The following is a 14,416-nucleotide window of genomic DNA, read 5'->3' as shown; positions in this document are numbered from 1 at the left end:
GGTGCCTGGGTGACTCAGTTAAGCATCTGACTCTTGATCTCAGCTCAGGTGTTGATCTCAGGGTCATGAGTTCAAGTCCCACGTTGGGCTCCATGCTGGGCGTGGAGCCTACTTAAAATTTTTTTTTAATTTACTGCAAATAAGCCCCTAGAAATCAATAAAAATGAGAAAAATATTCAATTAACAATAACAGAACTATAAAATATTGGGGAATAATTTATTATGAAAGGTATAGGAATTGTACTAGGTGGGAAATTTCCTATAGGAAATCATACTAGGAGTCTGAGAGGGAGTGGAGTCAGGATTCAGCCATCCCTTGAGACTGGACACTTGCCACTCTGGACAAAATCTGGGTTTGTTAGCAAAGATGAAAGAGAAAAAGGATTGGGAGGCAACCAACAGAACCTCACAACATGAAAAAATGGTCAAGTGTATCAGAAGGCAAGGAATGCAAATCGGAGTGCAAATGTAACAATGGCAAAACAATGGAGAGAGTAAAAAGATGAGCAGTCGCCAGGCATTTGAGGGAGAGGGGGAGACGAATAGGTGGAACACAGGGGGTTTTTTAGGGCCGTGAAACTGTTCTGCGCGATACTCTAATGAATTAGAGATACATGTCATTGTACATTTGTCAAAGCCCATCGAATGTACAACAAAAAGAATGAACCCTATGTAAACTCTGGTTGATGATGGGTCAACATTGGTTCATTGATTGTAACAAACATACCACACTGATGCGGGATGCTGATGGTGAGGGAGGCCGTGTGTTGGGGCAGGGAGGGGATATATGGGAACTCTCTGTACTTTCTGCTCAATTTTGCTGTGAACCTAATTAACCACTCTTAAAAAAAAAAAACTATTAATTTTTTTAAAAAAGAGAAATGACCTGTCACTTTATATTTAGTAGACCAGCAAATGTTAGAAAGAGCTGCACCAACTCTTGCTTTCCAGGGTGTAAGGAAAAGGATTCGACCAAACATTATTGACAAAGGTAAGACTGTTTACAGCCTTTTTGGAAAGCAATTTGGCAAACTCCAGTAGAATAAAAACGCATACACTTTAGGGCCCTCTAGTCCCAAACTTTGGATTCTCCCTTATAGAAATAAGAGCACCGGATGTGAGCTATATGGTCAGGGATATTTATTCCTACATCATGTATAGTGGGGAAAAAAACTGCAAAGTGATGGCCCATCCACAAGGCCACAGTTAGAGGCATTTTGGTACCTCCACACTGTTCTGGCTACTCTGCTGTGTAATAAATTAAATTTAATGGCTTGAAACAGTAACATTTATTTTGCTCACAAATCCGCCATTTGAGCAAAATTCAGTGGCAACTGTTCTTTGCTACATCAGTCTGGGCAGCGTGAAAGCTGGGGCTGAAATCATCGGAAGATTCCTCACTTGAAGCGTGTTTGATGCTGGCTGTCACCTGAGGCTGGAGCTGAGGCAGGAACACCCACACTGGCCTCCCTGTGCCCTGGACCTCCTCACAACATGGTGTCTAGGTCCCAAGGATGATTGTCCCAAGAGAGAGGAAGGCAGGCGGAAGCTGTTACTGCCTTTCTAACCTAGACTCCGAAGTCACAGTGTCATTTCTACCTCATTCTGTTCATTAAAAGTAAAGTCACTAAGGCCGGGTCATATGTTCAAGGAGAGGAAAATTAGACTCCACCTTTCGTGGGAGGAGTATCAAAAAGTTTGGGGACTGGTTTTATGTCACCATCAAAAAGGAGGAACTGGAATACCACCGCCTGAAATGGAGCGCCTGCAACAAGTTGAGAAGAGTGAGAAAGGAAATGTACAAAATGATCTGATGTATACAACAAAGACGAACCACTCTGTGTAAGTGTACATTTCACACTTTGTGCAACACAGGTTTGAACTCCGCTTATTTGCATATCTTTCCATAAATGTAGTACAGGACTGTATCTATTTCCTCTTACGATTTTCTTCCTCTAGCTTACTTTATTGTAAGAATACAGTATATAATACATACAACATACAAAATATGTTAATTGACAGTTTATGTTATTAGTAGGCTTCCAGTCAACAGCGGGTTATTAAGTTTTTGAGGAGTCAAAAGTTATGCATGAATTTTTGTGCAGAGGGTTGGCGTCCCTAACCCCTGTGTCATTCAATGGATCAACTGTGTGTGTGTGTATATATATATATATAATGATTATGTAAGCAAGGAGAAACATTTATTTTAAACAGAGAGCACAGGGAGGGAGGGGGTAGAAGGGGAAGGAGAGGGAGAGAATCTCAAGCTGACTCCCCGCTGAGTGCAGAGCCCTACCCAGGGCTTGATCCCAAGCCCCTGAGATCATGACCTGAGCAGAAACCAAGAGTCAGACACTTAGTGGACTGAGCCACCCAGGTGCCCCAGGGAATATAGATCTTGTAACCATGGTTTTCCAGAGAGTGATGGTGATAGAACGGAGAGGCAGGGGTAAACAAAAGAGGAAAAGATAAAGACTATGCTAAAACCTGGTAGTTAGGATGGGATCTCCCTTAGGCACTTAATTATAGGTGTTTATATCACTGTTATGAAGAAAGTGGTTATTTATTTATTTATTTATTTATTTATTTATTTATGTTGTTGTTGTTGTTGTTGTTGTTTTAAAGTCAGCCCTACACCCAGTCTGCGGCTTGAACTCCTGACCTGCAGATGGAGAGTCACATGTTCCACCAACTGAGCCAGCCAGGTGCCCCAAGAAAGTGGTCGTTCGGAGAGGTACGTTTAGGTGGTAACAATCAAGAAAATCGAGGTAATGACCACCTTCCCTTAGAACTCGGGCAGAGCAGGGAGGAATGACTGCAGAGCCGCACAGGCACCGTCGGGCACCAGCAGTGTCTTTCCCCCGGGCTGTGTTTTGTGAGGGTTTGGCCTGTGAGAAATCATTGAGCAGAATGTCTTTCTGTATTCATTATAGTCCACACTTTGAAAAAAATTAAAACAAAAACAAAAAACAAAAAAAAAAAACAAAGCCAAGCAAACTTTGCAGAAGGTTCCCAGTGGGTGGAGTGAAGAGATGGGCGAGGGAGCCCAGCCCAGACCCCTGGACACTGGGCCCAGCCCAGGGTCCCAGACGGAGGTAAAAATCTGGAGCGAGCAGCGTGGAGAGAACACCGAAAGTCAGGCTTCTGACAAACTCTCCCAGGGTGGGGAGTGGAGTGGAGCCCTGGGACACTCCAGCGTTGAACCGCAGGCTGGGGTAAAGCTGGCAGCAGAGGTGAAAAGCAAACCAGGAGAACTAGATGTTCCTGAGCAGGTGGTCCTTGAAGCAGGAGAGAGGGGTCCACCGTGGTGACTTCTGCTGGCTCCTAGGACGGCAGTGGTGAGCCGTGGCCAGAATGCGAGGCGAGGCGGCAACTGCAGGGAAGTCTCAAGGCTTTCTGTCGTGAAAGGAGACCAGTGGGGCAGGTGCTAGAGAGGGACACGGGGAGCAGAGGAGGAGCCCGGGGCTTCCGGCCCGTGTTTCGGTTTTCTCTGATAATGAGGTAAGGCCATTGCGGAGGGGGGTAGAGGCACAAAAGGTTAGAGGATGGGCCAAGGGCCAGGCAGCAAGCATGCAAGGGGCCTGCCGATGAAGGGTGGCAGGAGGGGCCGAGCAGAGACCTCGCCTCAGGGATGTAAGTAGCCAGGACTCAGGCAGGGATCAGCCAGGGTGAAAGAGGTTGTCTAAAAGTGGAGGGAGTGAGAGTTAGACCAGGAGGTGGAGGCAGCCTTTCTGTGCTGAAGATCCCAGCTGGGATCCCTTCGTTCCTCCCACGCAGCCCTGGCCTGGGATTGAGGAAGGAAGGGCCCCTCTCCGCTAGGGCGGGGGCCAGGGGTAGGGTCAGCAGGGAGGGCATAGGCAGAGCTGTCCTGGGCTCAGTCATCTATCAGAAACCCCTTCCCTGCCTGTTTCTTTAATCAAGCCGGCCTTTCTCACTCCACCCACAGCTCCCGAGGGTTGGATGGGCAGTTCCCAGTCCAGTCCAGAACAGGATGTTCCCACCAGGACTCAGGTCCCCCACCACCCTACCCGCTCCCCTGCATCCATAGCCCTGGGAAGTGGGCCACATGGGGAGGGTCTGGCTGCAAGTCATTCCTGATTTTTTTTTGTTGTTGTTGTTATCCAACAAAAGCCAGGAAAATTACCAAGAAAAGGATCCCACAGGGCCAGGGTGGAGGCGGCTCCCAGCACATCGTCCTGGACGCACACCCTGTCCCCACTGAGTCTGGGTCGCAAAGAGCCCAGAAGGACACTAAGAAATTCCCATTGTGCTGGAAGCCTGCCTGGTCTCTGCGAGCCCCACTCTGACACGCTTCACGTAGCTTTGCCTCACTTTGTAAACTTGGCCCTGGACCAGTTCCCAGGTGCAAAGCTAGCCCTCCTGGGACATAAAAGTAGCTTTCTCTGTTTATCAGGTATGAGAATAACTCATAGGTTTTCAGTTGTGAGGCCAGTTCCCTGTCAGGGAGTGGGGCCTGCTTGTGCTGTGAGCCAGAGATGCCCAGCTTAAAGTGAGCTCAAGGGGAGAGACCATACCAGCCACTGAACCCCCACCTCCTACTGAACCCCAGCCTCCTACCGTGGTTGGGCCTTGGCCCAGCCCAGGCAGGTGAAGGGCCAGACTGGAATTCCATGAGGCCAAAGCACGAGGGCAAAGCCATGGGCAGCCAAGTGGATGCCCTCCCATAAGCCTGCTTCCTTCTTTACAGAGGAGCAAGCCAAGGCACTAGAGGGTCTCCAACTCATCTCACCAGCCTCAGTCCGGAGCTGCCAGTCCGGTGGAACCATCTTGAGTTCTGAGGTAGGGGCGGTGCCCTGAAGTGGAGGTCTGGGGGTCACATGCTTTCTGTCCTCCGGCTCTGTCCTGGTTAGGAAAGCAGTCTGGCTTCCAGAACAGCCAGGGCTGCAGCTGCTCGGGGAACAGCCCCTCGTCTGGGGTCATATGAGCCTGTGTGCGGCCTCCTTTCTCGTCCTGGGCATTGGGCTCTAGGACAGGACGCCAGGAGTCCAGGCTGACTCATGTGCGAGTCCAGCTTGCCTGGGATTGATGCGCATCTGCCCCGAAGGCCTCTGCCCTGACCGTCCTGCAGATCCAGCCTCAGCTTCGGGTCCCCCACTCTTCCAGCTGCCCAGGCTGGGCTCGTGGCAGGCACAGGAGCGTGTGCTGCAGGTGTCCCTTCATGCCTAGGACTTTCCCTTTTAGAATGAAAGTGTCCAGTTAGGGGCGCCTGGGTGGCTCAGTCCGTTAAGAGTCTGTCTTCAGTTCAGGTCATGATCTCAGGGGTCCTGGGATTGAGCCCCGTGTTGGGCTCTCTGCTCAGTGGGGAGTCTGCTTCTCACTCTCCCTTTGCCTCTCCTCCTGCTCGTGCTCTCTCTCTCTCTTGCTCTGCTCTCTCTCAAATAAATAAAATCTTTTAAAAAAGTAAAGAAAAAAGAAAATGTCCAGTTTAACTATGGATGTTATGCTGGCAAGTGCTGGTTTGCTTATCTGATGGGTCTAGACTTTGGCTCTTCCTTCTTACCAGTTTACTAAGAAAAAAGCCAACTGAACACCCCTGCCTCCTCATTCTGGGGGCTGGGAGACCTGGCCAGGAAGGGGATTGCTGGATCCTGGCTTCCAGCAGCATACACAGTGACTTGTGACCCTTGGCTCAGTGCAATTCTGCAGAGGGAGGAAGTGGTGGGCCGATGGCCAAGAAGGCCACGGAGATTTGGCCTGTACTATTTTGACTGTGTTCCCCAAGAGCCGACCGCCGAATGCCCATTCTTCTGCCTGTCAGGATAGACCAATTGGTGCGGTCAGGTCCTGCTGGCTTTCCTAGTGTCTGGGGTAGCTCCTTTGGTTTCACACTCCAGCCTGGCGAGCCTCCTGCCCTCTCGTCTACAAATGGGCTGGGCGTTGCTTGACTTGATGCACTTAGAGAAAAGCCAGCTGGGGCGCCTGGGTGGCTCAGTCGGTTAGGCATCCACCTTCAGCTCAGGTCCCCGTCCCCAGGTCCTGGGATCGAGTCCCGCGTTGGGCTCCCTGCTTAGCCAGGAGGCTGCTTCTCCCTCTCCCTCTGCCCCTCCCATTTGTGCTCTCTCTCTCACTCTCTCTCTAATAAATAAATGAAATCTTAAAAAAAAAAAAAAAGAAGAAGAAGACAAGCCAGTTAACTGGTTTTATAGAAGAGCAAGAAGTGCTCACATGGTCAAGGATTTTGGTTGCGAAAAAGTCAAGAGGAAGGGGTAGAAATGTCACACAGAAGAGGCGAACTTTCAGAAAAGTCTGATTTTTAGCCTATGAAATCACACAATGCAACCTAGACCCAAAACTCATCTCTGGCTAAGTTTCATCATGACGTTTAGGATGACTGGGATGAAGGTGATAGTTTCTGAGACATCCCTACCTGGAGGGAGTGTCCTTCAAACCGCAAATCTAGTCTTTCTCCTTTTATAGTGCCCCAGATGCTTGTGTAACCAGAATTGTGTGATGCAGGCTAGAGCATGGAGGGACATTGCATGCCGTGTGTCCAAACCACTCACTTTACGAAGAGGCGGTGGCAGCCCCGAAGGAGAAGGGCAGCATGACCAAGGGCAACAATAAGGCATTGGGAGCACAATCGTCCTTGAAGTAGGAGACGAGGGCTGCTGTCTATGTGAGTCCGGAAACATGGAGGATAAGCTCTGCCATCAATGGGAGAAAGATCCAGAATGCCCTGGTGGACCTCAGTATCGTTCTTGATAATTCCTGGGGTTTCAATGCAGTGTCAGGAATGTCCGCAGCAGGTCATCAAAATTGGCTCAATGAGGGGCGCCTGGGTGGCTCAGTCGGTTAAGCATCTGCCTTCAGCTCAGGTCATGATCCCAGAGTCCCGGGATCAAGACCCCCATCTGGCTCCTAGCTCATCAGGGAGTCTGCTTCTCCCTCTACCCCTCCCTCTACTCATGCTTGCTCTCTTGCTCTCTCAAGTAAATAAAACCCTTTTAAAAATCTTTGCTCAATGAATGAATAAGCTGAGTCAGACCTAATTTCTGACATTCTAATTCAGAACTTAGATAATACTCATCTAAATTCACAAGTGATTATTCAGTAAATTCCTGGTCAACACCCTGCATTTTATCTGCATACCCCCCAATAATCAGGTAACAGTACCTGTGCTATCATCTGTGATGGGGCATTTGTCCACGGAGAGTATGGGTATGGGTGAAGGAAGCAAAAGTCATCCTTAACACGGGGCCTTGTGAAACACACACAGATTCCTTAATCACAGTGTAAATAGACTTTTAATTCTGATGTTACAAAATGGATGTCCTAAGATCGCTGAGGATATATTCAGGTACCTGTGATAACTACAGAACATACAAGAACGCAAAGTCCTCATGTCACATGCACTCTTCGAGGCCGAGACCGTGGACAGTAGGATCTTATTGTCGTCCTGGCACTTCTTAACTGTTCATAGCAATACCACCACTAAAACCACAAAAGCAAAAGCCGTATTTCATGTTTAAAGCCTTGAACCAAGGCCGGTTTGGCTTTGAGACAGCTCAACTACCGGTTTCTTGAGCTCCGTGGGCTATCGCAAATGTTTACCCAATACTTGACCCTCCCGTACTGCCAGGTCAAGGCAAGACCAGGTGGGAACATGATTTTGTTGTAGAACAGCCTCTCTTGGTCACTTGGAAAGAAGTTGTAGGTACACTGGGTGATCACAGAATCATTGCTCGTTCTCGTTATAGCCACGTTACTGAGAAGAAAATGGTAAAGTAATATTGTTAGACAGGAGGTGTTGTCTGCTGGGCTTCATTGGTGAGTTTATCTTCCCTGGCAAGGGATACACTTGATGCCCTTCCACAGCATCCCCAACAACCCAAATACCATGCTGTGGTAGTTAATTTTTAAAAATTATTTTTTAAATTCAAAAAGTTTTTAAGTTTACTTCTGTTTTTAAAGATTTTATTTATTTTAGAGAGAGCGCATGTGAATGGGGGTGGGGCAGAGGGAGAGGGAGAGAGAGCATCCTAAGCAGGCTCCACACCCAGTGTGGAGCCCGATGTGGGACTTGATCTCATGACCATAAGATCATGATCTGAGCCAAAATCAAGAGTCAGATGCTTAACCGACTGAGCCACTCAGGCGCCCCTAAATTTTTTTATTTTTAAGTAGGCTCCAAGCCCAGTCTCATGACCCTGAGATCAAGACCTGAGCTGAGATCAAAAGTCAGATGCTTAACCGACTGAGTTACCCAGGTGCCCCTATGATAGTTAATTCTATATGTCAACTTGACTGGGTCATGGGGGGCTGATATTTGGTCAACCATTGTTCTGCGAGTTTCTGTAAGGGTGTTTTGGGATGAGGTCAAATTTAAATCAGTAGACTGAGTAAAGCACATTGCCCTCCCCAATGTGGGTGGACCTCACCTAATCAGTTGAAGGCCCGAATATAACAAAAGGACTCTTTCTCAAGTAAGATAATTTTCCTGCCTGCCTGCCTTCAAACTGGAGCATCAGCTCCTCCTGGATTTCCAGCCTGCTAGCCTTCCAAAAGGAAATACTCTATCGGCTCTCATGGTTCTCAACACTTCAGACTCAGACTGGAATGAAATCATCAGCTCTCCTTGGTCTACAGTTTGCCAATTCATCTGGCAGATCATGGAATCTGCCTGCCTCCATAAATGCATAAGCCAATTCCTTATAATATTTCTTTACAAACACACACACACACACACACACACACACTCACACACACTCACACACTTCTTATTGGTTCTTATTGGAGAACCCTAATACATATTCCCAGGCCTCCTTGTCTAATTTTCAAGAGCTCACATCCCAGTCCCAACAATGTATCTGCCAGACAAGTACTATGATGTCCTGGAACCCAAAAATGAGAGGACAAACAACATAGGGCCGCACCAGAAAGTCAGACATGATTTGTCAGCCTTTATTAACGAAGAACAAAGCCAAGCCCTAGAGTTTCCTTTTAAAAAACCCAACCTTGTTTATGGCAAACAATGATTTAATATATGTTCGATACTACAGAGCAAGAATTGATCACTTTCTAATCACTTATTCTTCTGAGATTAAAAGACAAGTGTAAAACAGTTAAAATAAGATTCTCCCCAATGATTTAAAAACAATTCCAATTGAAAGACATTTCAAACACTATGTGTAGAACTCAGGACCAAAAAAAGACCTTAAAACATTTTACCTTTGAGGTAGCACAATAATGCTGAATTAGATTTCTTTTATTACAATGAGCTTAAGAAAACAATGAGGAAATCTACCTTTTGCTCAAGGTGGGCTAAATGGTTTTCTGCAAATCCCCCATGAGGTTAGTGACAGTTTTCTCCTTTTTTTTTCTTTTTCTTTTCTTTTTTTTTTTTAAAGTATAAAGATAGCCCTGCAGTGTGTAAAAGGAAACCCACAGGGGAAGGCTGCTTCCCATAAAATAGACATTAGAATCATTGAGGAACGTCAGCAGTCAAGACAGGAGGAACAAGAGGTAATTGTAGTGAAAAACCAAAACAACTTGTATCTTGGCAAGACTGGTTTACAAGTGTATGTCAAGAACAAAAATTCCAACATCAGCCAACCAAAAACAAAAGATAAAAGATGACATTCATGGGTCGTTTTCCTTTTTCTCTGTGCAAAAATGCTCTTCCACTTTTTCTAGATGAGAGATTGTTTCTACACTGCGACTTGACATGGAAATGCTGTGTGTCCAGGGTGCCGCTGGGTACCCGTGGCACCTCCCACTGATTACCACTGTGAGCAGAGAATCTGGGCATTAAGAGGATGAACAAGACCTCTCCTGGCCGGAGAACCATTTCTTGCCACTTTGCTGCTGAATTCACTCGTTAAACTGCTCAAAGAAAAGCTGCACTCTGACTTCTGGGCATCTATAAGACTATCAACTAATAGGACAGTGCACACGAACCCTTCCTTCAGAGACCACAACCAAAAGAAGAGAGTGGGTGTGATGAAATGGGACTAGAAAGAAGGATAATACTGTAGGTTGGACCTCAAGGCTCTCAGGAATATTCTCCACGATCCCAAATCAATAGCAAAGCCAGGAAAGAGGGCGTGAAGCTCTAACCCATGGAAGAGAACAATATAAAACAACAAAGGGATCTCTTCCCAACACGCTCCTCCCCCTGAGGCTCAGCCAACAGTGCAGGGCTTGCCTGGCGTAATGTGGACACCAGAGCCCTCAGTCAAACTTGGTCTGCCACCTTTGATTCCCCATGCTGCAAAGAGAACTGAACACTGTCAGACTCCTAGCACTATTTCACTCACACTGGTCCCTTTGAAGTCTTCCTTCCTCAACCCAGGCCCCCAAGGGGCCCTGTATGCAGTGAGGACCTGGACTCATGATCCATATGTCAGTCTGTAGTTAGAGCAGGAGGACTTAAACCTGGATGAATTCTACTCTGTAAAACAGCAACCATCAGTGAGTTGGGGGTATAAAGAGGCTTCCGTGAAGGGGAAGACTGAACTGGGATGGGCAAGAAGGCAGGATGAGAAGGCCCATGCCCAGCCGCCTGCAGGAGTGACTCTGGAACTGAGCTCACAGCCAGCCCTGACTAATGCTGGCATGGCGGGTACAAGGGAGCATCTGCTCAGTGGTTAAACAGAGTCCTCACATAGTCAGGGCTAGACTTCTGTGACACTCCTAAAGCTCGATGTATCTGCTGCTTTTGGAAGAAACAGGCGTGATTCTTGTCTGCTAAAGTGCATGATCTGCTTTCTTAATTGATTTGATAATAAAGCAACACCCTAGAAAAGAACAACCTTGGAAAATCGTGGGAAAAAAAACCACATGGGCTTTCCCAGTGCTAGCTGCCTGTTTTGGGGTATTTGGGGGTACAAGATACAATCTTTCAGGATTCTGGGAGCTGCAATGCAGGCTACCTAGCTAGGGCAGTCTGAAAAGAGTCCTTCTGCTTTCACTTCACAGAACGCAAGAAAAAGGGAGACCTGACCAAGGTTGTGGTGGGTCACCACTCTGGAAATCTCTCTGCCGCACTATCCATGGCAAAGGCAGAGAGCCTGGCTTCTATGGAAGTGACCATGTGGGCTCCATCATTATCCTATAACAGGAGTGACTCAAGCCCCAGCATACACTCTCTTAGGGATTTACTGAGTTACACAAGTTGACAAAGTCAATCATATTGGAAAGGGCCTCTTGATTTAATATAACCTTGGCTGTAATCAAACGTATCTCTATGCAAACTTCACACTGCTCTTAGGGTCATTTGTAGCATCTGATTCTAAGTCATTCTCAAGAAAAAAAAATTCATTCTGAAATATATCCACTTAATTAGGATAATTCATCAGAATTTTACTTGATATAATTAAAAGGTTAAAACGTTTTAGAATACAAGCTAATTTACTTTCCTCTGAGATTAATAACTGGAACCCCAAATATCCCAACACCTTAATTAGAAAGGTTTGCAGTAATTCTATGAAATGGTGAATGATTCCAATTTTTAAAACGAAAAGACCTGATCTTCAGGATGAATGCCTGAGTCAGCCGACATACTGATACATATGAATAGGTCCAACGGGAATTCCCTAAATACAGAAATAATTTTTTTTTTATTTCAAAAAAATAGCTGCTTCTTCTTTAAAGAGTTTAAAAATGGACAGTTCAACAGCAAGGCTATGTAACAACACTGGAGTAGAAGGAAGGGCTCTCTTTGTAGTACAACCTCTTGCTGGCACACTGCCATTATCAGCTGGTAGGGGCAACTGGAAAGGAGATGGCGGGAGCTGCCCAGGGAAGTATCTGGGTCAGATAAAGTGATGGCACATCCAGACCCTGGCTCCTTAGAAATGGACAGTAATTCATTCATGCAAACTGCACAGAGATTAAATAAAACAAAACAAAATCTACTAAAACAAAACCAAACCAAACCCCCAACCCAGAAAACTTTCCCTGGCTCTCCGCTACCTGAAGAATTGCTGAACCCAAATTCTCTGCTCTAACATGGGTCCTCGTGACCAGTCAGTGTGCTCTGGGGAGCTAACCTGCTGGGCCCAGGGCAGCATCACTGTGAGTTTGGAGACGGCTGTCACAGGGGTGCAGCTGTCAGCAGCCAGGACAATGCCACAGGCCCGCAGACCTCCAGCCTACCTGCCGCCATCTTCTCCTGTAAAACCGAAGGCTATCATTGTGAACAAATGCGGACTTTCTCAAAGGACAAACAAGAAGATCAAGGGCTACAACATTTCCTCCCTTGAGAAAGGTCAGGGGCGGTGTCTACAGTTAAACACAGGTCTGTGCAGACCTGTGGTGACTTCCAACAGCAACAGTAGCAGCCAGAGAGGAAAGATGATTACGCTGTGGACTTTGTATCAGGCACTTAAATTGTTGGAGAGACATGCCATTTTGAACCAAAGATGTGACAACTGGGTTGGAATAATCATTACGAGTGGTCTAATAATGGGCTTCCAAAAGCAAAGTGGAGGAGGTGTGGGTTGAACCTCTGCCCATCTTTTAGTGCTGACTTTCAAGTTTTCTAAATGCCCATGGCCATAGCAATGGCAGCAGCGGTGGCAACAGCAGGAACGGTTCTGTCGTGTCTGTCTTCTGTGTGTGTTCTGTGGCTGACCGGAAGGTTCTGGTGTCACACTGAGAAGGCTCGGGATGTGGCACACCTACTGCCCAGGATCAATCAGATCCATGCTGGAGCCAAACATCTTCACCAGCTGTTCCTCATAGTGTGAGATGTTCCTCTTCATGATGTCCATGCAGGGCCCCAGAAGCCTCTCAAATGCTTGTACATCCATAACTGTATTGTTAAAAAGAGGCGCGAGAGAGAATGAATTCTCTACACCAATAATTCAAAGTCATTTCCCTCATGCAAACCTTTTCTTACATATACCCATTCACCTTAGGGAATCAGACTGTGGGATGCTGGGCGCTTGGAAAAGGACGGATGTTTCTATGTGAGTGCAGCCGGACTCTGTCATCTGCGACTTTGCAGAGCCCAGCCGCAACTATTCACTCGGTCCCGGGAGAGCCCTGGACACCTGTCTCCGTGACTGGTCTTCCCACAGGCTATCCTCACTCAGTGCTCAGAAATGTTTGCTCAAAGGGTACATTCACCCATTTCTAGTTGGTCCCACAGACTGTTCAAGCCTAGATGTGTGTGAGAACTGGTGAAATGAGTCAAGGCTTACTGATGGGAAAAAAAAATACTGCATGTTAGGAAAAAAAGTATTCATGCATAAAGAATTTATTTTTCTTACCTAAGCATTTGACATCTCCCACTGCATAAGCCGAAGCAGCTCTGGGTTTATTGGTGACCAGTGCAAGCTCTCCAAAGTACTGCCCCTTATGGCAACGGGCAATCTCGACCTCCTGGTTCCCACCATCCTTGTTTGCTTTAGTCTAGAACAGGTGGAAAACATGACCTAGGCTGACTCCAGAATCACAGCTGAGCATGTCCAGTTACACATATTTGCAGTCCCTTCTCAGGACACTTAAAACACAATTATTGAGAAAGGCGCTTTGCGGAGACACTGTACCATGTCAACAGCATGGGCTAATTCATCTCAGTGGTCTGGTTTAATTAGAGGAGTTGGCTTTTACCAGGGCTTTATCCAAGTCCCAACACCTTTCAGGTATTGGCTAAACATCAAGAGACAGGGAGCAGACCATTTTCTTTGGAAGATTTATGTGTATCTTCCAAAGGAAAAAATATATATAATTATTATTATAACATACATTATATATGTCAATATATATGATCATATTATAGTGTCAATATATATTAACATAAAATACATATATATTTATATAACACATTAACATTTATTTTATATATATGAATGCTGACTTCTAAGGTACAAGGGAAAAGACAAGGTCTTTTTTTTTTTTTTAAAGATTTTATTCATTTGACAGAGAGAGAGAGAGACAGCCAGCGAGAGAGGGAACACAAGCAGGGGGAGTGGGAGAGGAAGAAGCAGGCTCCCAGTGGAGGAGCCTGATGTGGGGCTCAATCCCAGAACGCCAGGATCACTCCCGGAGCAGAAGGCAGACGCTTAATGAGTGTGCCACCCAGGTGCCTCAAAAGACAAGGTCTTTTGCGAATTCTTGCTAAATGATGTCAATGTTTCTCTTAGGTAAAGTCACAACTCTGGGTTACTTCTTTTTGATTTGGGACCATGTCTTTCTTGAACAATACTTTACAGTGACGAATTTTCTTTTTAGGTACTGTCTGCTTCTTAAGTCAGTAGTCCCCCTCCCCCTCACCACACACATTTTTTACAAGAGCTGAGTAACTAAAAACATTTTTTTAACAATGTTTAACCTGGACATTTAATGCTTTAACTCTGTATTAAGAAATCAAGCAGAGGGGGCGCCTGGGTGGCGCACTCGGTTAAGTGTCTGCCTTCAGCTCATGATCCTGGGTTCCTGGTATGCAGCC

At 46.4% G+C, this 14,416-nt stretch overlaps 1 protein-coding gene across 2 annotated transcripts in view; it reads right to left on the bottom strand.

Annotated features, from left to right (window-relative positions):
- Positions 1-7,247: 7,247 nt before the first annotated feature.
- PRKAR2A (protein kinase cAMP-dependent type II regulatory subunit alpha) overlaps positions 7,248-14,416 on the bottom strand; it is a 96,055-nt gene continuing 88,886 nt past the window's right edge. Inside the window, exons 10-12 of one of the 2 annotated variants that reach the window (XM_040628850.1) lie at positions 13,236-13,377; positions 12,642-12,775; positions 7,248-7,726 (exon numbers count right to left, since the gene is read on the bottom strand). In XM_040628850.1, coding sequence (XP_040484784.1) covers positions 12,642-12,775; positions 13,236-13,377 — 276 coding nt within the window. In that variant the 3' untranslated portion in view covers positions 7,248-7,726. Of the gene's footprint in view, positions 7,727-8,908; positions 12,776-13,235; positions 13,378-14,416 lie in introns of those variants that run through there. The other variant, XM_040628849.1, reaches the window with a different exon arrangement.

This window comes from Ursus maritimus, unplaced genomic scaffold, assembly GCF_017311325.1.
Source record: "Ursus maritimus isolate PB19 unplaced genomic scaffold, ASM1731132v1 scaffold_14, whole genome shotgun sequence".
Taxonomy (NCBI): domain Eukaryota; kingdom Metazoa; phylum Chordata; class Mammalia; order Carnivora; family Ursidae; genus Ursus; species Ursus maritimus.
Note: the sequence above shows the minus strand (reverse complement) of the source record. Positions and strands in the feature narration are given on the sequence as shown.